This window comes from Pogonomyrmex barbatus, unplaced genomic scaffold, assembly GCF_055798465.1.
Source record: "Pogonomyrmex barbatus isolate J1 unplaced genomic scaffold, ASM5579846v1 scaffold7, whole genome shotgun sequence".
Taxonomy (NCBI): domain Eukaryota; kingdom Metazoa; phylum Arthropoda; class Insecta; order Hymenoptera; family Formicidae; genus Pogonomyrmex; species Pogonomyrmex barbatus.
In genome coordinates, this window is record NW_028297171.1 from 1,964,581 (window position 1) to 1,987,825 (window position 23,245).

Consider the following 23,245-nt stretch of genomic DNA (forward strand, 5'->3'; position numbering starts at 1 on the left):
AGGATGATTGGTTTTTTGGTAGGGAAGGAATTCGGTGGGAAGGTAGCGGCGTGGTGCGGGGTGGTTGCGCGCTTGTGGATGCGGTCGTGGCGCGGTGCGGGACGCTCGCTCGGTTGCGTGGCGCGGCGTCGGTGCGGCGCGGGACGCGTTCGCGCTCGGTGGTACGGTGCGTGGCGCGGTGCGGAGTGCGTTCGCGCTTGTTGGCGCGACGCTTGGCGCGGTGCGGGGAAATACCACGAAAACATGTGTTTTTTTATCCACACACGTGTTTTCGTGGTATTCTCCGACTCTTCGGAGTTCGCGTATAAATGTATTAAAAAGGAGGCATTGCTGCCTCTTTGCGGCCACTGCCACACTCCGCCTGATGTTCGGCGGTCCCCGACGGATGGTCGGTCGGGGGAAATCCGGAGGAGGAATGGAGCGGAAGGATGCGCTCCGTTACAATATTATAATTAAATATTTAAGAGTCAGCAGAAACAACTAGTCAACTCATTTACATCACATTTGTGCGGTGCAGATACAAATCTGTATTCTATTATATTTTATTTCATAGTAATATTTTCTCGAGGTAATATTTTGTCACGAATCTTTTTTTTGATTCATGTTTTACTAAGTCGCAAAAATAATTATAAATAATATAATAAATAAAACCAGCGGCACACATGCTTTTTTTCCTGTTGGTTTATTTGCTGGATTCGTATGTTTGCTGAGCTCTTGTCTTCGATTGGTATATTTTTTTAGATCTAAAAGAATATATCAATCAAAAATAAGACGCAAATCCAGCTAGCAAACTAACAGAAAAAAAGCATCGTGTGCCGCTGGCTTAAGATTATTTGCACTATATTGCACTATAATGCAATATCGCAGCAACTTTCAAAGTTCCGTCAGCCTCGGTCTACAATAGGTGATTTAAGCCTTAAGCCATAAGAAATTGACCAATCATAGTCAAAGAATAGAAGAATAATTGATATTGATATACATTATAGTGCAGATAATCTTATTTATTATATTATTTATAACAAGTTTCACGATTTTGTAAAACATGGATCAAAAAAACTCGTAGTAAAATATTACCTCAAGAAAATATTATTATAAAATAAAATATGATAGAATACAGATTTGTATCTGTACCGCACAAATAAGATGTAAATGAATTGGCTTGTTGCTCCTGCTGACTCTTAAATATTTAATTATAATTATCTGAATAACTCACAAAACTTTTTAATGACACTTCATAACTCTTTATACAAAATACAAACAATTCCATACAAGAACATTGTCCAATGTATCATCGATTAATTTTTCAGGCTAAATATATGGTATAAAAATGATTAATTAATTACAATTAACTGAATGATTCACAAACCTTTTCAATTATATTTCAAAACTCTTCATACGAAATACAAACAATTTAAAATAATAATTCTTCGAATCGGCATATTTCTCGATCAAGTGGGGAACAATGAGGAACATAAATGAGCTTCTTTTTCGGTTTAGCTAGGAGTAGATGAGCGCGCCATCTGTGGATTGTCGTCGCATTTATTCTCCAAGGACCAGTATCAAAAACCGAACGTATCTCAGTTTTTGCATATACATTGTCCGCGCGTAAAAGATTTTTTAATACAATTTGATGCAATTAACATTTATTACATACAGTACAATAATTATATTTTAATTAATATTATTAATTTAATTAAAAGTGATGTTATAAATCTTGTCTTTTATCTTTAATTTCTATATTGATATTATTTTTATCTTATTTACTTTTATCTTATTGTATATAACCTCTATATTGTATATCTTTTCTTTTTCATTTTATCTATATTATAATTTATAAATTCCAAAATAAATTCCAAATACTAAAAATTACTATAATAATTTTGATTTTTTATTTTTGCTTCTTATAAAAATAATTATATAACAATTATGATTAAATATTGTTTTTTTATTTTTATATATTATAGATACATTTTCCTGATATATTGCAACAAAGGTCTGAAGGAAAAAAGAAATTAAACAAAGATACTTAAATCTATGGCTGTATAATATATACTTTTTTAAAATGAATTTTGTTTAAAATAAATTTAAAAGTGTTTTTAATTTTAATAATTATTTCCTATTTTTATTTAAATTTTATTTAAGATAAATTTTCTTTTAATTCTTAATAAAAAATATTAAATATAAAAAATTATTTTAAGATATAATCTAAATTAATATAAAAAACAAATTTTAAAGATTTTATTTTCATCATATTTATCATTAAATATTACTTATATTTCAAAAAACAGAGTAATTGAAATTTGAATTTAAGCGGGAATTGACGAAAATTATGGACCAATCAAAAGTGACACTTTCATGGCCAATCTCTGATTAGATGATCTCTACTCTTAGCTACACTGAAAAAGAAGCTTATTTATGCTCCTCATTGTACATATGAATTAGCCGGGCAACCGCTAATCTGAGGTACGTTCTCATGAAAGAAAATAACGGAACGGAATAGTAACGAAAAGGAAACATGGTGGGGGACTAACCAATCGGAATGATTCCGTTCTGTTTTTTCATGGCCGGGTTTCCCATGGCAAACATTTAACGGAACGGATTTATTACGGAATACGTGAATTTAACCTGTTATCGGATACATCGTTGGACGGCCCATTGTAAAGCCACTTTAACCGTTCTCTTCACCCCAGAAGACATTCAAAGAAAAAAGCAATTTTCGCATAATATGGTAATATTATATATATATATATATATATTATCATATATATATATATATATATATATATATATATATATATATATATGATATTATAACATCATATTAAATATTATGATATTAAAGTATTTTATCTAAATTAAGACTCGGTTGCGCCAACGTTATTTTGGCTTTAATTGAGACATTTAAATAAAAAATTAAAAATTTAAATTTATTGTACCAAAGCAAAAACACTTAAAGTATTTTAATTTGTTTATCTTATTAAGATTAGTATAAAGCATTTTAGGTTACGTTTTTGCTTTGATACAACAAGATTTAAAACCGTAAGTTTGTCCAATGTTGTATCCGATAAGAGGTTAAATTTATGTATTCCGTAATAAATCCGTTCCGTTAAATGTTTGCCATGGGGAACCCGGCCATGAAAAAACGGAACGGAATCATTCTGATTGGTTAGCCCTCCACCATATTTCCTTTCCGTTACTATTTCATTTCGTTATTTTCTTCTTGGGAACGCACCCTGATATGGTTTTGAGGCTGGCGTCCCATAGCGCGGAAATCTACAACAAATCCGAATACACAGAACTAGCGTGACCATGGACCCAAGAATATATGGACGGAGCGTATATGCATATATAACTGCCAATTAGGGCAAGGGGGCAGTTAGATTAGCGGTAAGGGGGAACTACACGCACATCGGGTTGATTTGGATTGACTCAGAATTATTCGGCTCCCGAATCCCAGTTATTCGTTTCAAAATAAATGCATATGGCCACAAACTTGCGCTAATTTTAAATGATTAAAATAATTAAAATTTTATAATGAGTTATTAATTGTACATTATAAAGTAGTAAATACATATAGGTATATGTACAGATATATGTATACCTGTACATATTTATATTTATATTAATATAATTATATCTTATGTGGCGGTTATTACCACGGCGATAGCACGTGGCCCATGATAACGATTCGCAAGCCTGCTACGTGGCGGCGAAGCGCGAGACCATCTTCTCGCGTTCAACTTATTCGCAGATATATAAAGAGCGGCACTCAGCACTGTATCTCGCCACAGTTGCCAGAGCTTACTCATTGGAGAAGCGCCTTGACCAAGCCAACCTTCGCAGTAAACGCTGTCCAGGAATCCTTTCAGCAGCCACTTCAACGTCGTGGGACTCCGCAGCAATTAACGCTGTTTCAACCGCTCGTTTCTGCGACCTTTCCCAGCAGTTAACGCTGCTCGTAGGACCCTCTCCGCAGCAGTCAACGCTGCGCTAACCGCCCGTTTCCGGGCGTTCCTCCGCGGCAGTAAACGTCGCGTTATCCTCGACAGCCGTCAATGCCGCGGCGCCACCATTTTGTCCCGGAGGCTCCCTCGCGGCCATAAGCGTCGCACTATTCGCTCATGTTCGGGCGAACTTCTTGCCGCCGCAATCGCCGCGCGGCCCATGACCAGACCTGAACAACAATCACATTCGACTGCCAGAATCGGCCCCGAAGGGCACCAATCAGATTGCATCGCCACGGGTGACACCCGTTTGACCACGTCCCGATTGATCACTAGCCACTTACAGGGGCTGGCGCCTAGAATTTTTCCACTGTTCAAGCGCTGTAAATGCTCAATCTAGTTGTCAATCAGGACGTGGTCAAACGGGTGTCACCCCATCGCCATGGCCCGGCAGACGGAAGCGCTGAGTATTCAGTCTTACGAAGAGACATCTTGAGGAGCTCTTCGGCTCGGTGTCATCGCCTGCAGAGCAGCCCGCAGCGACCACCTTTCTGGCTAGAGAATTCGCCGAAAAGAGATCACACGGCTCCCGAGTGCTCGCCGACGCCGGGGCGTACCCTTTCGTTCATTGGGCCGGCGACCTCAGGACTGGAGCGATCCCGCAATCCGCCAATCGCCTGGCAGCTGTACAAAATAGAATTCGGTCCCGTCCACAGGGCAGCGCTTCGAAGAGACACTCGGCGATTTTTCAACGACGCGAGTTCGCAAACCGAGGAAGAACCAATCGACGACATGCGACCGAAACTCTTCACTGCGCATCCGAGGCGCAGCGGCGCGGGTGCCAAGGAACGGAGACGACAGCGTCTCCGAGAGCTAGCCGCCGTTCGCGCCGAGACCATTGATTACGGCGCGCCCACACAGTGTACTCGCGGGACCCAGACGTGTGGACACCCTTGTATATAATTACACATACACAGATACATTTGTACATAGACACAGAATACATGGCATTGTTAATAGCACACACAGTAGTAAAATTTATTGGAGCGTACACGCAACCTTCACCTCAATTCATTGCATGTGCTTCCCCTTCTTTTCCTTCCCGCTTTGCTTAGATTAAGCTTACGCCATCGCTTTCATCATAATCGACTGCTTGTTCATCTTGCTCAAAATTTTGCATCGTTGTCCTATCACACCGCTGGTCGAAATTGCTTCACTCGACACTCCGCAAGGCGCACGAACCGTCATTCAACAACGCCAGCCAACTTTAGCTACGCATACGCATCAGGCAACATGCAGCCGTCTCCACTCGCTCTTTCTCTCTCTCTCTTTCTTTCTCTCTCTCTCTCTCTCTCTCTCTCTCTCTCTCTCTCTCTCTCTCTCACTCACTCACGTGACTCTTAACATTCATCAATTCTAGCGCACAAGGAAACGCACTCAAAACTAAGCATTCTAAGAGGCTACACTTAAATAATACTATTTAATTATAAGTAGATTCTCTCTCTTTCTCTAATTTTTTTAATATATACTCTTTCTCTAATTTTTAATATATACTCTATAATATATACTCTATAATTTATTCGAAGTTCTGTACAAATTTATAAAATAACTTCATTTTTTTGTAAACATCTTTTAAAATGTAACTTTTATAAACTTTAAGATTAAATATTATTTGCTCTTACAGAAAAAAATACATTTTATTCTCTTTAAAAAAATCACGTAGTGTACTCCAAATACGGGAGTTTTGAGACACCCTGTGTGTGTGTGTGTGTGTGTGTGTGTGTGTGTGTGTGTGTGTGTGTGTGTGTGTGTGTGTGTGTGTGTGTGTGTGTGTGTGTGTGTGTGTGTGTGTGTGTGTGTGTGTGTGTGTGTGTGTGTGTGTGTGTGTGTGTGTGTGTGTGTGTGTATAAAACAATCTTCACGTAAAATCGAATATATCCGAAGAATAGCCGAAGTGCATGTAGTCTCCCCTTACCGCTAATTTCAGTTATTCCGCGCACAGGCTCCATCCATATATTCTCAGATATATTCATGAGTGTGACCAATCCACAGACTTTTATATATTAGACTGCTGACTCCTACTTTTTTTCCTTATGTACAATGAGGAGCATAAATGGGAGTCCCACGGAAAACGGAATCGGAATGGAATCGGAAAAGTGAAATGATGGGGACAGCCGAAAAATATCTTCAGAGGCATTCAAAAATAATTAAAATATTTGTCTTTATCTACATGCTCTATATCATGAACTAAATTTGTTTCATGGAAAACCAAGGTGCTTAAAACAGAAAGCTATATGAAATTTTCGGAACGATGCTGATTGGCTGTCCCCATTTCAACTTTCCGATTCCGTTCCGATTCCGTTTTCCGTCCATAAGACAGCACTCTGGGGGTCAATCATGTAACTTTATGAAATTTTTCACTTTTCATTTTTCACTTTTACTTTTCATTTTTCACACTTTGACATTTCACGTGAAACTTTTCATATACAGCGATTATGTATGTAACTTGGATGCGTGAAAAGTGAAATCATGAAACATAGTTTCATCGATTTTATAACTTTATAGAAATGAAAATTATTTTATTGGTACAGTATTATATACATCTTTTAATAACCAATTGTATATGTACTACACTTAATCCTAACGCAATTCTAATCTTCTCTAATTCCGAAGCATATTTATTAATTCCCTAGATTTCCGCCTTTCCGCCATCAAGATACATGACGAAAAAGTTCACGTGAAAAATTTCACATTTTCACGTTTCCGTCCTAGGGGAAAAGTTACATGATTGACCCCCAGAGATCCTCTTTCGGAAAGGTGAAATGGTGGGGATAGCCAATTAGCATCGTTCCGAAAATTTCAAATAACTTTCCGTTCCGATTTTAAGTACCCTGGTTTTCCATGAATCAAATCAGGTTCATGATATGGAGCATGTAGATAAAGACAAATATTTTAATTATTTTTGAACGCCTCTGCAGACATTTTTTCATGAAAAAAACCTTTATTTGTTCATTCCATCAAGATGTCGTCTCATGGGCACGGAAAATGGAATCGGAACGGAATCGGAAAGGTGAAATGATGAGGATAGCCAATCAGCATCGTTTCGAAAATTTCATAGCTTTCCGTTCCGATTTTAAACACCCTGGTTCCCATGGAGCATATTTTTCAGTAAACGGAATCCGTTCTAACCTTATATTTTTTTTAAATTGATAATTTTTCATCATTTTATTTAATTAATATATTAATTAAATTAAATGATGAAAAATTATACATGATTATTAATATACTACTGTGATCAAATATAAACGAGATTTTTGTTATAGAGTGAAAAATCTTTATTTATTCTTCAAAATCAAATTCGTCGCCTTCAAAATAATCCCCTCCCGATGCAATACACTTATGTCAACGCTTTTTCCAATCCTCGAAACACTCTGAAAACTCTTCTTCCGGAATGGCCCTTCAATACCTTCTTTGTTTCGGCTTGTATCTCCTCAATCGACTCAACAGTGTCCCCGGAGCGGTTTTTTGAGTTTACTGAATAGCCAGAAGTCGCACGGTGCTAAATCAGGCGAATACGGTGGTTGTGGAACGATATGGGTCGAGTTTTTGGCGAAATGGTCACGAAGAACCAGTGCAGTGTGAGATGGCGCATTATCGTGATGCAAACCATGAGTTGTCTGCCCATAAATTTGGCCTCTTGAGGCAAATAGCTTCACGCAAACGACGCATAACACTCAAATAATATTCCTTGTTGACAGTTTGACCCGGCGGAAGGAATTCATAATGCACACCACGATAATCGAAGAAAACTGTTAACAAAACCTTGATTTTTGAGCGACTTTGGCGCGATCTTTTTGGTCTTGCCTCACCTTTTGCACGATATTCGCTCAATTGGTCAGTTGTTTCTGGGTCGTACGCATAGATTCAAGTCTCATCTCCAGTTACCATGCGTTTCATCTTGTCCTGATAGTCAGAAATTGTTTCACATACTTCAACGCGACGCTGTTTTTCCAAAAAATTGAGTGTTTTCGGAACTAAACGAGATTTGACTCTTCTCAAGCACAAATGGTCTTTCAAAATGGTCTGGACTGATCCAAATGAAATGTTTACAGTATCGGTAAGTTCTCTAATTGTCAATCGATGATTTTGGAGCACCAAATCCTTGATTTGCTTCATGTGTTGTTCAGCTGATGTTTTTGATCGTCTTTGATGTGGTTCGTTTTCTACGCTTTCTCAACCATCTTTCAACATTTTATACCAGTCAAATACTCTTGGTCTTGATAGAGCCTGGTTATCAAAAACCTTCTGCAACATTCTGAACGTTTCAGTAGTAGAAATTTCATTCCGCAAACAAAATAAAATACAATTTCTTTGCCCAACAGAATCACACATCGTAAAAATCGAAAAAAATACTTTTGGATATTCACAAAAACGAGCGTTCACTATTAAATGAAGAGAATGACATGAAATTTCACACAGATGTCAAAGACAGTACTACCAATTTAATCAAAAAATATTTGTCAGAATCGATGAACCCGCGCAGTTTAAATTTAAAAATCTCGTTTATATTTGATCACAGTAGTATATTAATTGAATAAAATGATAAAAAAGTATCAAACTGAAAAAAATAAGATTAGGATTCCGTTTCTTGAAAAATATGCTCCATGGGGAACCAGATTTAAAATACGAACGGAAAGCTATGAAATTTTCGGAACGATACTGATTGACTACTCCCACCAGTTCACCTTTCCGATTCCGTTCCGATTTCATTTTCCGTGGGACGGCATCCTTATAAAACGAACAAGCAAACGTTTTTTCATGAAAAAATGTCTCCAGAAGCATTCGAAAATAATTAAAATATTTGTTTTTATCTACATGCTCCATATCATGAACCAGATTATTACTCTCTGCATTATTCTTCTTTCTTCACAAAAAATAGATCTTACCCAATATTGACATTTAAGTCTCATTTTATTTTTCTTTTTTAGACTGGCGTCCCATAGCGCGAAAATCTATAGCGGAACGGAATACACGGAACTAGTGACCAATCAAGACCATTCCGCTTTCTTTCTTGTATATATTCTTTTTCCCTTATGTTCCATAGAACAGGATACACGAAAACGGACCATGCGGAATAATCTTTATACTTTTTATATTATTTTTATATTATTTACAATAATTTTAATAATTGGAATAATATTAATGTAAATACAATAATATATACAATGAATTGGTGAACAATAGAATTTATTTATCAGTAAAATATTTTTAACGTAATTGTAAAATTATTTCACAATTGGCTGAAACTTGATTTTATTGTCATCTTTTCCGCTCAATGGGACATTAGGATAAATGTATTCGTGGAATCGCAGTGATAGATCGCATACCAATACATATAATCGTAAAAATATTTGTATTTTCGCGATAAAAAGTAAAATTTATTATATTTAATTATGGAAGTAGAGAATATTTTACATAGTATTTGCCAATTGTGAATTTTATATAGGAATAGATCATATTTTGCATTTCAAAAACATATTATTTGGAACTAAATGCATAAATTATATTTATTACCCTAATAGCACAATGCATTGGCTCAACGTTGGCGATACATTGATTATGTTGGGTACATTAGCATATTTCCCAATGGAAAGTCAATATTAGTTATGGAATAAATGCAAATGTATTACTACCCAGATAGCTAAGTATGATATAGCTGTTGTAGCCAAGCCTACAACCAATAATAAAAGTAGTCCGCATGGCAACAAAATTAGGTTGCACGAACCTCGAAAAGTCTTTCGAAAGATTACACAAATGTGTGATCGCCGAAATCGCGACCAGTCTTTCGAAAGACCGAAGAAATGCATCGCGAGAACATTGCGAAAAAGCTGATCAACAAATTCCTAAATTTGATGATCAAATCGAGCGTGATATTGATTGATCAATATCACGCAACCGATCGACGCAATCGATCAGAATGCCGACCGGGCATCGATCAGACTATATAACCGGCTATACAAGGCGGAATAGTCAGAGTCGGGAATCAATCAAACATTACGTGTCGTTCGGAATCGTTACTATAATTATCGCGCAAGATATTACACGAGCACAGCGAAGTTCACGCGAGCCGTACTATCAACGTCTCAGGTGACATACTCGGTCGACGGCCGCCAGAGTAACGCGATACGCGCCCGCCGACGTTTAACCGTGTGTGAAAGAAATAATATAAGCAATCCAAGAAATTGTGCAGTTGTTAAATAAATAAATCAAGTATCCTAAAGAAAGTGTGTTAGTGATTTCAAGATTTCCTTCCATTCGTTCGATTCTGCTCGGAGTCCCAACTCCTTAGGCTTAACGGACCCGACTATCTCTAAAAATTAACGTTGTAGCCCATCCGGGGTACAACATTTTGGTGGCAGCGGTGGGATAGTCAAAATCATCCCCAAGAACAACAACTTGAGAGGATCATCGTTAATCAAGCCAGCAGAATCAAACGGGTAAGCCCCGACGCATTGCATTGCGGGCAGAAGAAAAAAATTTTTCCTTCTTGAAGAAATAAGACCTGCAGTAATAGACAGGCAGAAGAAATCAAACTCGCAATAAGCAGAAAAAATAAGATCTGCAGTAATAGACAGGCAGAAGAAATCAAACTCTCAATGAGCAGAAAAAAATAAGACCTGCAGTAATAGACAGGCAGAAGAATCGAATTCTCAATAAGCAGAAAAAATAAGACCTGCAGTAATAGACAGGCAAAAGAATCAAATTCTCAATAAGCAGAAAGTACAAGACCTGTAGAAAACAGGCGGACGGAAAAGGCCCTGTCAAAAAATAAGCCGCCCACGAAATTGTGTCAAGTGTACAGTGCAATATTAGTAGAGTGCCGACCTACGACAACGAGTGTCCAGTGGCAGCGGAGCAACGACCAGAGAGTCCACGAGCACCGAGAGCCAGCCAGCGCTGACCGTGTACAACGATACCAGGCAGCAAGGACGCTTCACCGACACGCACTACTACACGCAGCCAATTGACGCACCAGCACAAGCAGCGAACATGCGAGCGTATGCGATTTATCTACTAATGTAAGTCAAAGAAATTATATTTTGAAAAAGGCGAATGTCCGCAGCGAAGGACAACGTAGCAAATGCGACTTGGCCAAAATCTCGGTCAATAAATAATTCTGTAAACTTTCCGCATACTATCTCCGCGTTAAATACCGCGAGAAACGCATTAAAAGAAATACGCGATAACGTGCGCCGCGTATTACAATACGATAGTGACGAAGACGTCCACGTAATAACAGAACGCGAATTTTCATACAACGAAAAAGATTACAGCTTGCTCGAACCGAACGACACCGACTCTCACATTAACACACACGTACAAGCGCGAAAAAACATACATACAAACCTACGAGACGGAAGCTTATTCAATTCTTTTAATATATATCAATCGCTAATAAACGAAATGGCTCACTCACCTGTCGAATAACAGAATGAAATCGACAACGAAATTTTACAATTACGACATTCGGTCGAGAGACATGGACCGCAAGAAAGTCGAACGAACCGCCGCGTCACAATCGACGCACCGCCCGATAACAGTCTCATTCGAGAATTGATGGACGAAATACGCGATCTCCGTGTGCAAGTCAACGGATTAAGACAACAAACACAATTGCCTATGGGCGAACGAACGAGAATATCTCAGGATTTTCTACCACACCCGTTAGATCTAACTTACGGACGTTCGTATCAAGATATACGAAACCAGCCGGGAAATGCACTGGCATTCCTCACACTGAAAGACGCGCGTAACATGATCCCAGAGATCGACGGCACGTCACGAGGACGCGTGTACGAATTTCTAAACGCAAGTACGTACGCGATAAAAAATATACATCCCGCGGATGAACATTCTCTATTAGAAGCCATTCTTTGCACTAAATTCAAAGGCAAGGCCATGATGGATTTCCGTACGCGAGATATAATAAACTTTGAACAATTGAAACGAGAATTAGAAAGAGAATATTTGAGCAAACGAAGCACCGCACATTTGCAACTCGAATTCAACTCGCTCAAACAAAAAGCAAACGAGAATGCACAAGAATTCGGCAGACGAACCGAAAATATAGCCATGGAATTATACGAATCCATGGAAGAAGGAAAAAATCATACGGTCGAACAGCAACGCGCGATCTTAGAAAATATAAAAGAGCAGGCGCTCCACAATTACCAGAATGGTTTACACGAAGAAATTAAATTAATTGTACGATCGCAACGATATCAAACAATACAGGAAGCAATCGCAGGAGCAACCGCGGAGGAAAAAACGCGAGGACCTAGCATGCGAACGCTAACCTATCGAAACCGGCCAGTATTTAAAACGCATACACCTAGTCCGCGTTGTGAAAAATGCGGAAAAATCGGTCATTACGGATACGATTGTAGGACTAGCCGTTTTTCAAATAGATATACTCTGCCTAAGCCAGAAAGGCAACCACGAATAAATACAGTAGAGAAACAGTGTAGCTATTGCAAAAAAATAGGACATTTACGGCACGAATGTTGGACATTAAATGGAAAACCGGAAAACAGCAAAAATTCCGGAAAAATTTTTTCGAATTCGCGAAGAGAAAATCCCGCGAAGAATTTTAAAAATAAAAAGAACGAAACCGGCGAAGATAAATCGACCGTCCCGCGTCCCGCGTCAGAGTATCGCGTGGCACACGTCAAGGGAACACCGCTCGTTAACACTGGATTAAATGCGATCACATTACCGATTGCAGAAGCCAAAGGAAGAAAAATAAATTTCTTGTTTGATACAGGAGCATCAGCAACAATAATAAAACTGAAACATGTTTTAGACCACGTCCTAATCTATGAAGAAAAAACTAAGCTAACAGGCATAACAGGACATGAAATAATAACATTGGGCAAAACACATATTACGGTGCAACTGTCGCGAGAAAAGATACGACACCCCGTATACATAGTGCGAGATAATGCGCCAATGGAATATGATGCAATCCTAGGAGCAGATTTTATTTGGAAATACATGACTGCGTTCAATCCAAGAATAAATTTAGTACAATTTCAAAATACGAAATTCAGACTGTACCCATACAGGCGCGTAACCTTAGGGCCGCACAGCGAAACAATCGTACAAGTCACAACTAACCAAAATATAATGGGATTGACAAAACCAGAGGAAATGATACCTGGAATTTTTATCGGATGTTGCCTAGTCGAACCACGAAATTATACGTGCCCAATAAGTATAATAAATATTACAGAAGAAGAAAAAATTGTGCAAGTACCACAAGTAATAATAGAAGAAATAAATACACAAGAAAAAATAATACAAGAATCTGTAAACGCAATACAGACAAAAAATAAAGAGACAAAATCAATAGCTCGAGAAGAGCAAATAAACAATTCCTTGCGCACAGAACATTTAAATGAAGAAGAACGAAAATCTATATTAAAATTATGTCACGAATACAATGACGTGTTCCACCTAGAAGGGGATACATTATCATGCACAACAAAGATTAAGCATGAAATAGCAGTACGAACAGATTCGTCACCAGTAAACGTACGACCTTATCGTTTACCGGAAAAACACAAAGACGAAGTAAATAAACAGATTCAAGAAATGTTGAAACAAGAAATTATCAGACCGAGCGTCAGCCAATGGAACGCACCACTATTAGTCGTGCCCAAAAAGACAGATGCGTCAGGAAAAACAAAATTACGAATTGTAATAGACTTCAGAAAATTAAACGATCTCACAATCGGAGATTCATTTCCGTTGCCCAATATAACGGATATACTTGATCAGCTGGGCAACGCAAAATACTTCACGACACTGGATCTCGCATCAGGTTACCACCAGATATCAATGACGGAGCGAGATAAAAATAAAACAGCATTCTCTACACCACACGGTCATTATGAATTTAATAGAATGCCATTTGGTCTGAAAAACGCACCTGCAACCTTCCAACGATTAATGAATTCAATTTTAACAGGATTGCAAGGAATTAAATGTCTAGTGTATCTGGACGATATTGTAATATACGGTCTTAGAGCTTAATAGAGCATAACAAAAGATTAAAATTAGTTCTCCAGAGATTAAGAGAGAACAATCTAAAGCTCCAACCGGACAAGTGCGAATTTTTAAGAAAAGAAGTGATTTATTTAGGACACATAATTACGGAAAATGGAATTTCGCCAGATCCATCAAAACTGCACGCCGTAAAAAATTTTCCTATGCCCAAGAAAGTAAAAGATGTGCAATCATTTATCGGATTAGCCGGATATTACCGAAAATTTATCGAAGATTTCTCACGAATAGCAAAACCTCTAACAAAACTCACAAAAAAAGGAGAGAAATTCGAATGGACCGAAAAACAGCAAAACGCATTTGATACGTTAAAAAATAAATTAACGACGGCACCGATATTAAAATATCCAGACTTTACGAGAGAATTTCTCCTAACAACGGATGCATCGGACTATGCAATAGGAGCCGTCTTATCGCAAGGCGAGGTAGGTCAAGACCAACCCGTCGCGTACGCCAGCCGTGTACTATCGCGAGCAGAACAGAATTATAATACGACTGAAAAGGAATTACTCGCAATAGTATGGGCAGTAAAACATTTCAGACCTTATTTATACGGGACAAAATTTAAAATAATTACCGATCATAAACCGTTAATATGGTTATTTAACGTAACAGATCCCGGATCACGTTTAGTCAAATGGAGATTAAAATTGGAAGAATTCGATTATGAAATAATACATAAAGCTGGGAAAGCAAATGCTAACGCCGACGCATTGAGCCGTAACGTAGCAACAATAACAGAAGGGCAGCAAACTGACGACGTCGCGTCAGAAAAACAATATAAAGAAGAAGAAAAGAAACAAATATTATATGAATATCACAACGCACCTATAGGAGGACACCAAGGCGTTGAACGAACAATAAATAGAATACGATTACACCACAACTGGCCAGGATTAAAAAGAGACGTCGAGCAATACATCTCAAAATGTGAATATTGCCAGAAAAATAAATTGCAACGACGCGCTAAAGCACCATTAATGATAACAGATACGCCAACAAAACCATTTGAGAAATGCGCGTTAGATATTGTAGGACCTTTGCCTATAACAACGATGGAAAACAAATATGTATTGACATTCCAGGACAGTTTAACAAAATTTAGCAAAGGAATACCAATACAAAATCAAGAGGCGACAACAGTAGCGAAAGAATTTGTCACAAAAATTATATTAGAATATGGAATTCCAGACAAAATATTAACCGACCAAGGAACAAATTTTACAAGCGAATTATTTAAGAATACGTGCAAATTACTAAAAATACACAAATTACAAACGACGGCCTATCATCCAGAAACAAACGGAGCACTCGAAAGATCACATCGGACATTAACCGAATATTTACGACATTATATTAATAATGATCAGACAGACTGGGACGAATGGATACCGTATGCGATGTTCGCATACAATACGACACCGCACACCGCTACGGGATTCACGCCGTTCGAACTGGTATACGGGCACCAGGCACCACTACCTACGGCCCTAACTAGCTCACCGAAATCATCGTATACATACGATGATTATGCGCAAGAACTCCGTGAAAGAATACGAGCCGCGAATCAGATAGCAAAGGAAAATATAAAAGAAGAAAAACAAAAAGCGAAGGAAACATACGACAGAAAAACAAAAATACGCACGTTCGAAATAGGAGATAAAGTCCTACTACACGACAAAACAGTTCGGCGAGGGAGATCAAAAAAGCTAGACGCGTTATGGATCGGACCCTACACAATTCTAGAAAAACTAAGCGAATTAAACTATAAAATAAAAATGGGCCGCCGAACGATAAACGTACACGCGAACCGAATTAAACCGTTCGTGGAAAATTAAAAAGGAAATAAAAAGAAAAAGCACACAATAGAATAATATAAGAGAAACAAGAAAATAAAAATAAAAACATTGAGACTTACTGAGGAAGAATCTCAGCAGGAAAATAATCCAACATCCACAGGTCCGGAAAATAATCCATAGTTACAAAAACACTACAGTACTACACTACAGTACTACACTAAAATAACTACACTACAAACTAAAGTATGTTAATACGAGGCTTGCACCACATCAGGCCCCAGGACAGCGGTCCCTCGCCTGCACGGGATCATCCCCCAGATCAATCTCGTCCTGAGCAGCTACTTCGACGGGATCATCCGGGTACTCCACCTCCTCACCCTCCACCTCCTCGTCCTCCACCACCACATCGGCAAGTACGGCGTCGGGCATTGAAACAAGAAGCTCATAAAGCTCCACGGACCAGGGCAGTTCGAAAATCCTGCCGGGAGCCTCATCGGTGACGAACCATATACATTCGCCACAAACATGGAACACACCACTGCTATAGAAGCGATTGACGATCATCAACCACTCACGCACACGATGTAAATGGGCCTGAGCATCAGGTTGGCCCATAAACTCGTCAACATCACTGTCGTCAATTTCAATATCGAAGCCCTCGTCATCAGACGAGGCTTCCACCGCGGCATCGTCATTGAAAATTGGCGGAGCACGATTAAAATTAGCGTTGTGACCCATGGTGTCACAAGGAAAGCACTTCGACAACTGACGAAATGCAGCCAGAGAGCTCATCGCAAAAATGAAATATTAGAAGGATCACACCGATATAATAAATAAGACACCAAGAGAAACGATATACGTCGAAAAAAAAAGCAAGCTCAACAGACTCACAGGAGAATCGTTTAACTAAGATAACAAATTCAGAATAAAGTAATATTACACCTGGGAACAGGATAAAAAAGAAAAAACGCCGAATTCAAGCATCGACAAATTTTCAGGAGAAATAAGAATTTTTATTTTTGCAGAATAAAGATATGGATGACCAACGGAGAAGAAGAGAAAAAATTACCATTCGAAATAGAAAACTTCGAGCATCACCCCGGAATATACTTCGAGGAAATAGGAAAACTAAACATAATCGAGTCATTCTGGAAGGTAATAATAAAAATAGATATTTCGCCAATTGAAAAGCGAACGGAACAAATAGAAGAATACATTCAAAAAACGCAAAATATATGCACAATGTTACACCTCACAAACAAGGGGTCATGTCAAAACTATAATGTCATAATTGAAAACAATTATCAACGTTTAAAACACTTAATAAAAAGAATAAACGCTCTGTATAAAGCACAAGAGACAAAAACGAAAAGAGGACTAATAGATGGAATAGGAACTATTGCCAAAACATTATTTGGAACAATGGACAATGAAGACAGAAAATTAATCAACGAGCAACTAAGTATCCTAGACAACAAACAAAAAACGACAGAGCACATAATAAGGAACCAAATCAAGATTATAAACGCGACAATAGCGCACATAAATAACCATGAAGAAATAATTCAGAATAACGAAAACATTTTAGCTAATGCAATCAAAAAATTAGAAATGACGCTAACAACAGAAATAAGTAACGAAAACATAAAAGAACATTTTATAATCACCAACGCAATACTTGCAGCAGTGACACAAAACGCGGAAGACACGATAGAATACCTAACGGCGATAAAAAATGGAATATTACACCCACGACTAATACCGTTAGAAGAAATAATAAAAAGCCTTAAAGAAGCAATCACACAAATACCACAAGGATCATATTTCCCATTTAAAATAAGGGAAGAGGATTGGCAGACAATAGAAAAAGTAACGACAATGAGCGCGCACTGCGACAAAACAAACGTATACACAATCCTACATTTCCCATTAATTACACTTCCGCTATATGAAATATTAAATGTAATACCACTACCGGTACCATACAAACAAAATATATCCGCATTAATTGAGACGAACAACCCATTAATCGCTTTGGATACTAACAGACACACGTACGCAAAACTGACCCACGAAAAATTAAAACAATGCAAGCAAATAAATACAAATTACTTGTGCGAACAAATCTTTCCAATAAGAAATGTAAAAACCGACCCACTATGCGAAATAGATATATATACAGAAAATGACAACTGTTATAATAATTGTAAAATTAAGTATGTAACAATAAAAAATAGCATATGGATAGCCTTAAGCAATTCATATTCTTGGCTATATTCCACACCAGCGAAACAAACTATTACAATTTCATGCAAAAATAATAAAGAAACGCGTACAACAATTACAAATACAGGAAAAATAACGTTGTCAGACAATTGCAAAATAGTCACAGCAGACGCGACAATAAAATCTACAAGCACCAATAAAGGAAAAGAAATAAAAACATATCTACCGAAATATAATATTACGCTACTAAGCGAAACGTTCAAGACAAATAAGACAGAGAAATTAAAATTAAAAGTTATACAAGACGCAACAGACCTGACAGAATTAACAAAGAAATTAAATGACATGAAAAACGAAATAAACAATAACGAGACACCCTTTTTTCAACAAAAACACTTTGTATATCCTGTATCAATTAGCAGCTCATTAATAATAGTCATCGTTATCGCAACAATAATAATTGTATTAAGGAAGAAAAAACAAAACGAAACAATAACGCACGCAATGTAAATCGCGCCGTTAGAATAAGCGAAAGTATTCGATTCTAAGCAAACGATTATACCAAAAAATGTATCGGGAAAAAACAAAAATTATATAAGAAGCGAAAACCTCGTACCTCCGTTTTCTTTTAATAACAGGGGGGGGGGGGATGTTGTAGCCAAGCCTACAACCAATAATAAAAGTAGTCCGCATGGCAACAAAATTAGGTTGCACGAACCTCGAAAAGTCTTTCGAAAGATTACACAAATGTGTGATCGCCGAAATCGCGACCAGTCTTTCGAAAGACCGAAGAAATGCATCGCGAGAACATTGCGAAAAAGCTGATCAACAAATTCCTAAATTTGATGATCAAATCGAGCGTGATATTGATTGATCAATATCACGCAACCGATCGACGCAATCGATCAGAATGCCGACCGGGCATCGATCAGACTATATAACCGGCTATACAAGGCGGAATAGTCAGAGTCGGGAATCAATCAAACATTACGTGTCGTTCGGAATCGTTACTATAATTATCGCGCAAGATATTACACGAGCACAGCGAAGTTCACGCGAGCCGTACTATCAACGTCTCAGGTGACATACTCGGTCGACGGCCGCCAGAGTAACGCGATACGCGCCCGCCGACGTTTAACCGTGTGTGAAAGAAATAATATAAGCAATCCAAGAAATTGTGCAGTTGTTAAATAAATCAAGTATCCTAAAGAAAGTGTGTTAGTGATTTCAAGATTTCCTTCCATTCGTTCGATTCTGCTCGGAGTCCCAACTCCTTAGGCTTAACGGACCCGACTATCTCTAAAAATTAACGTTGTAGGCCATCCGGGGTACAACATAGCATATTGAGCGAATAATGCGTTGCATGTGTTACTATATATTATATATACTATATACTATATACTATATACTATATACTATATACTATATACTATATACTATATATTATATACTATATACTATATATACTATATATTACATATTTGCCATATATTTGCTGACATTGAAATAGGACAAATACAACAATATACCTGCTTATAGATGCAATCAGTTGACGAAATTTTAAGAGCAAACGGTCAACGATAGTAGTATGTTATGTTATCAGCAATATATCAACAACATGTCACCAACAAATGATTAATCGTTTCATTTTGAGTATCATGATGAAAACATGATGGCAACAAAACATATATAATGATTTCCATCCATTGTCACATATATGTCTTCAAACATGAAGATTTTTAATTGTAGTTTAATGCTAACAAAGTGTTGATAATATGAAATGTCACATGTGTACGGCAATTTTTCAGCAAAAAGATATATAGTTTTCGAGATTTATATACAAGTTGTAAATATTCTAAATTTCTAATTACACTTACAAATATACATATGTTATCCTAAACAACTGATGTATGTACATTGCAACTTTATATTAACATATTACACATAATATAGTAAAATAAAATAAGAAAATAAAATAGAAATATGAATAAAAATTAACAACATTCCCTGATTAATTAATACAATTAATACAATTTTGATTAAATGTAATGTAATTATATTAGAAGCGTTTTTGAAACAGTTTGTGATCTTCAAATCTGTTTAAAAATTTCTTCTGATATAATTTTATTGTCATTTTGTTAAAAAATGTGATATTTTTGGACATGTTGTTGTTCCAAAAATAATAAGTTTATATATAATATACTATATATATATAAGTTTTATATATTCTCTATTATATATATATATATATATATATATAAGTTTTATATATTCTCTATTATAATATACTATATATATATAAGTTTTATATATTCTCTATTACCTCTTGAACATTGTTAGTGTTATTTTGAAATATTTACAACTCTGGTAAAAATTATGGACAGAATCGGACAGAAATGGATATTTCTATCGGTTAAACTGTAAGCTTATCTCTTTATCTGTGTAGATAGCTAACAGAAACCGATAGAAATCTTGTCTGTTTCTATCCGATTCTGTCCATCATTTTTACCAGAAACTGGCACAAAACATTTAATTGACATATTATCAGCATATGCAGCATTCGTTATTTGGCATATGTTGCCATCATGTTATTGTTAACACGCTGTTGAGTGTGGATAGCATATGACGATGATGACGAATTGCTTTCAAGTTGTCGCCAATTTGCTATCAACATGTTGGTAATTGCGGATGACAAACATGAGTTGTCGTTAAGTTGTGAATAGTAGATTGATGCTAACATATTGCTACCGATTTGTCATTATTAAAATTATTCCATTGAGTTCAATGCGACAGACATAATGCTGTCTCATTTTGTCCCGAGTTTATTTAAATTAGTTGTTGCAACGACTTTCGGCTATATAACAGCAAATTTGAAACGTTTTGCTATCTGGGTAATGTTATTGCCCAATAATTATACAATATTGCGTTTACATTGGAAGTGCATTGGCCAAGATCCCCCAGTCTTATGTAAATATTGATTAAAGAAGAAATAGTAACGTGCTCCCAATACTACATGCCAATAATTACACAGTATTGCGTTTACATTGGAAGTGCCTACAGGATAAACGTAAATAATTATTATATATCAACTTAAGATTTTTTTTCTTTTTAACAAAAAATGCAATACTTAAAAAATAAAAGAAATTTTTGTAATATATTTTACACATATAAAACATTCCCAATAAATATATATTTACCATATATGTATGTACATTTATATGTATTTTAAAATTGAGACTATTTATACGACAATATAATAACATTCATTAATCAGATCTATCATATTTTATGCCAAAATTCTATATTCACTTATATCATCATTTCAGTAGCAGGTTTCATCTCAATATAGAAGTTAAGCAGGATCTCAAGTAGGATGGGCTGTTTTAGAAACATACGGTGATACAAGATAAAAGATGTTTCATCACTTTTTCTCATCTTTTTTTTCATTTTTTTTTTTACTTATATAAATAGAAGACATGTATTATGTAATAATTGTTCTACATTAAGATACAATTTATGTCTAATATGAAAAATTTGGTAATTATTATGGCTTAATATTGGTCCAATGTTATTGAATATATATATATATATATATATATATATATATATATATATATATTGTTGCTTTGACACATTGGCTAAATAAGAGCAAGCGTCTACCTTACAATGTTGAACCAATGTTGAAGATCAATTCACAATACATAATATTGGATTTACAGTACTTCCCAATATTGCGCAAGTACATTGTGCTACTAGAGCAGGGGTCGACAAAACGCTGAAATTCGCTCGCGAGTGCCTGCGAGTGCCCGCCTGTTGTTCATATCTCAGGAGCATATCTAATATTTTTAGTACTTTGGGATAAAGTTTCGCATTTCACACTTACAAAAAGCGTGCATGTATGAATGATAGTGTAGTCTTAAACTACTAGTACTTGATCTAGATCATTGTAAAATCATAAAATATTTTTATAACATTAAGTTTTTTTATAACAGTTTTAGCTAAATCGTTTAAAGATGAAATATGCAAAAATATATTATAATATATAGGACTTAAAATGCATAAATTCTTATGAATTCAACTTATATCTAGTTTATTTTTTTCTTATTTACAAATAAAAAAATATGCCTTAGCATGTTTTGATTGTCCTAATAATAATAATAAACATTCATTAAGCAAATTTTAATTAAAATGCTTATCTCTATTTTTAAATATTATAAATTGTCAAAATTGTACTTAATTAAAAATTGTGTAATTAATACATTTAAATATGTTTAACGAAAATTTAAATATAACAAAGAAATAAAACAATATAAACAATAACAATGTATTAAAATATAAACTTACAATATAATCATAAAATTATGAATACATATCACGTTTAACAGAACTTAGCGCTTTAAAATTTTATTTTTAAATCCAGAAGAATAATCTTTTTCCCGCGAAGAAAACTTTCAACAATTTCAAAATAAACATCTGCTAAACGCTCAAAATAAATGAAAAACAATAACTAAGCAAGAGTATAATCAAACTGTCTCTTGTCTAGAACAGTCACATATTTGCGATCTTATAATTTAATGGATTATAAATTTAATGGTTTATAATGGATAATCAAAGTAGGAAAAGAATCTTAAGTTCAAGTTCGGACAGTTCTTCATTGGAAGAGAAGTGGTTCATAATCAAGCATAACAATCAAGCGCAATGTTTGATCTGTGGAACCATTATAAATTCAAAGAAATATAATGTCGAAAGACATTATAACACAAAATATGAAGCCACTTATGACAAGATAGAAGGTTCGGAGCGAATTCAACTTTTGCACGATTTAAAATCAGCTGTTTCCAATAATAAAATAATTTTCATAATATATTATACATACTATTATAATATATATATATATATATATATATATATATATATATTAAAATTTAATATATATATTAAAATATGCGTTTTTTACTGTAGTCAGTTTTAATTTAATTCATTATATTTACCCAATTATACCTAGTAAAAAATTTTTCGTATAAGGACATATATGCATATAAACATGTATAAATATATATCAATATATATATATATATATATATTAGGTGTACAAAAAAGTTCTGAGCTTTAGATTTCATACAATCGAAATAACAATTTAAATTTTATATA

The 23,245-nt window shown here is 35.9% G+C and overlaps 2 protein-coding genes across 2 annotated transcripts in view; one reads left to right on the forward strand and one right to left on the reverse strand.

Annotated features, from left to right (window-relative positions):
* The window catches only part of LOC105430991 (RAS oncogene family member RabX5), a 54,366-nt gene that overhangs the window by 8,622 nt on the left and 22,499 nt on the right, over positions 1-23,245 (reverse strand). The gene's annotated exons all lie outside the window — the stretch shown is intronic.
* On the forward strand, positions 16,907-18,672 carry LOC148934883 (uncharacterized). The gene has a single exon (XM_089083097.1). The coding sequence runs from the start codon at positions 16,907-16,909 to the stop codon at positions 18,602-18,604; it is 1,698 nt and encodes a 565-aa protein (XP_088939223.1). The 3' UTR covers positions 18,605-18,672.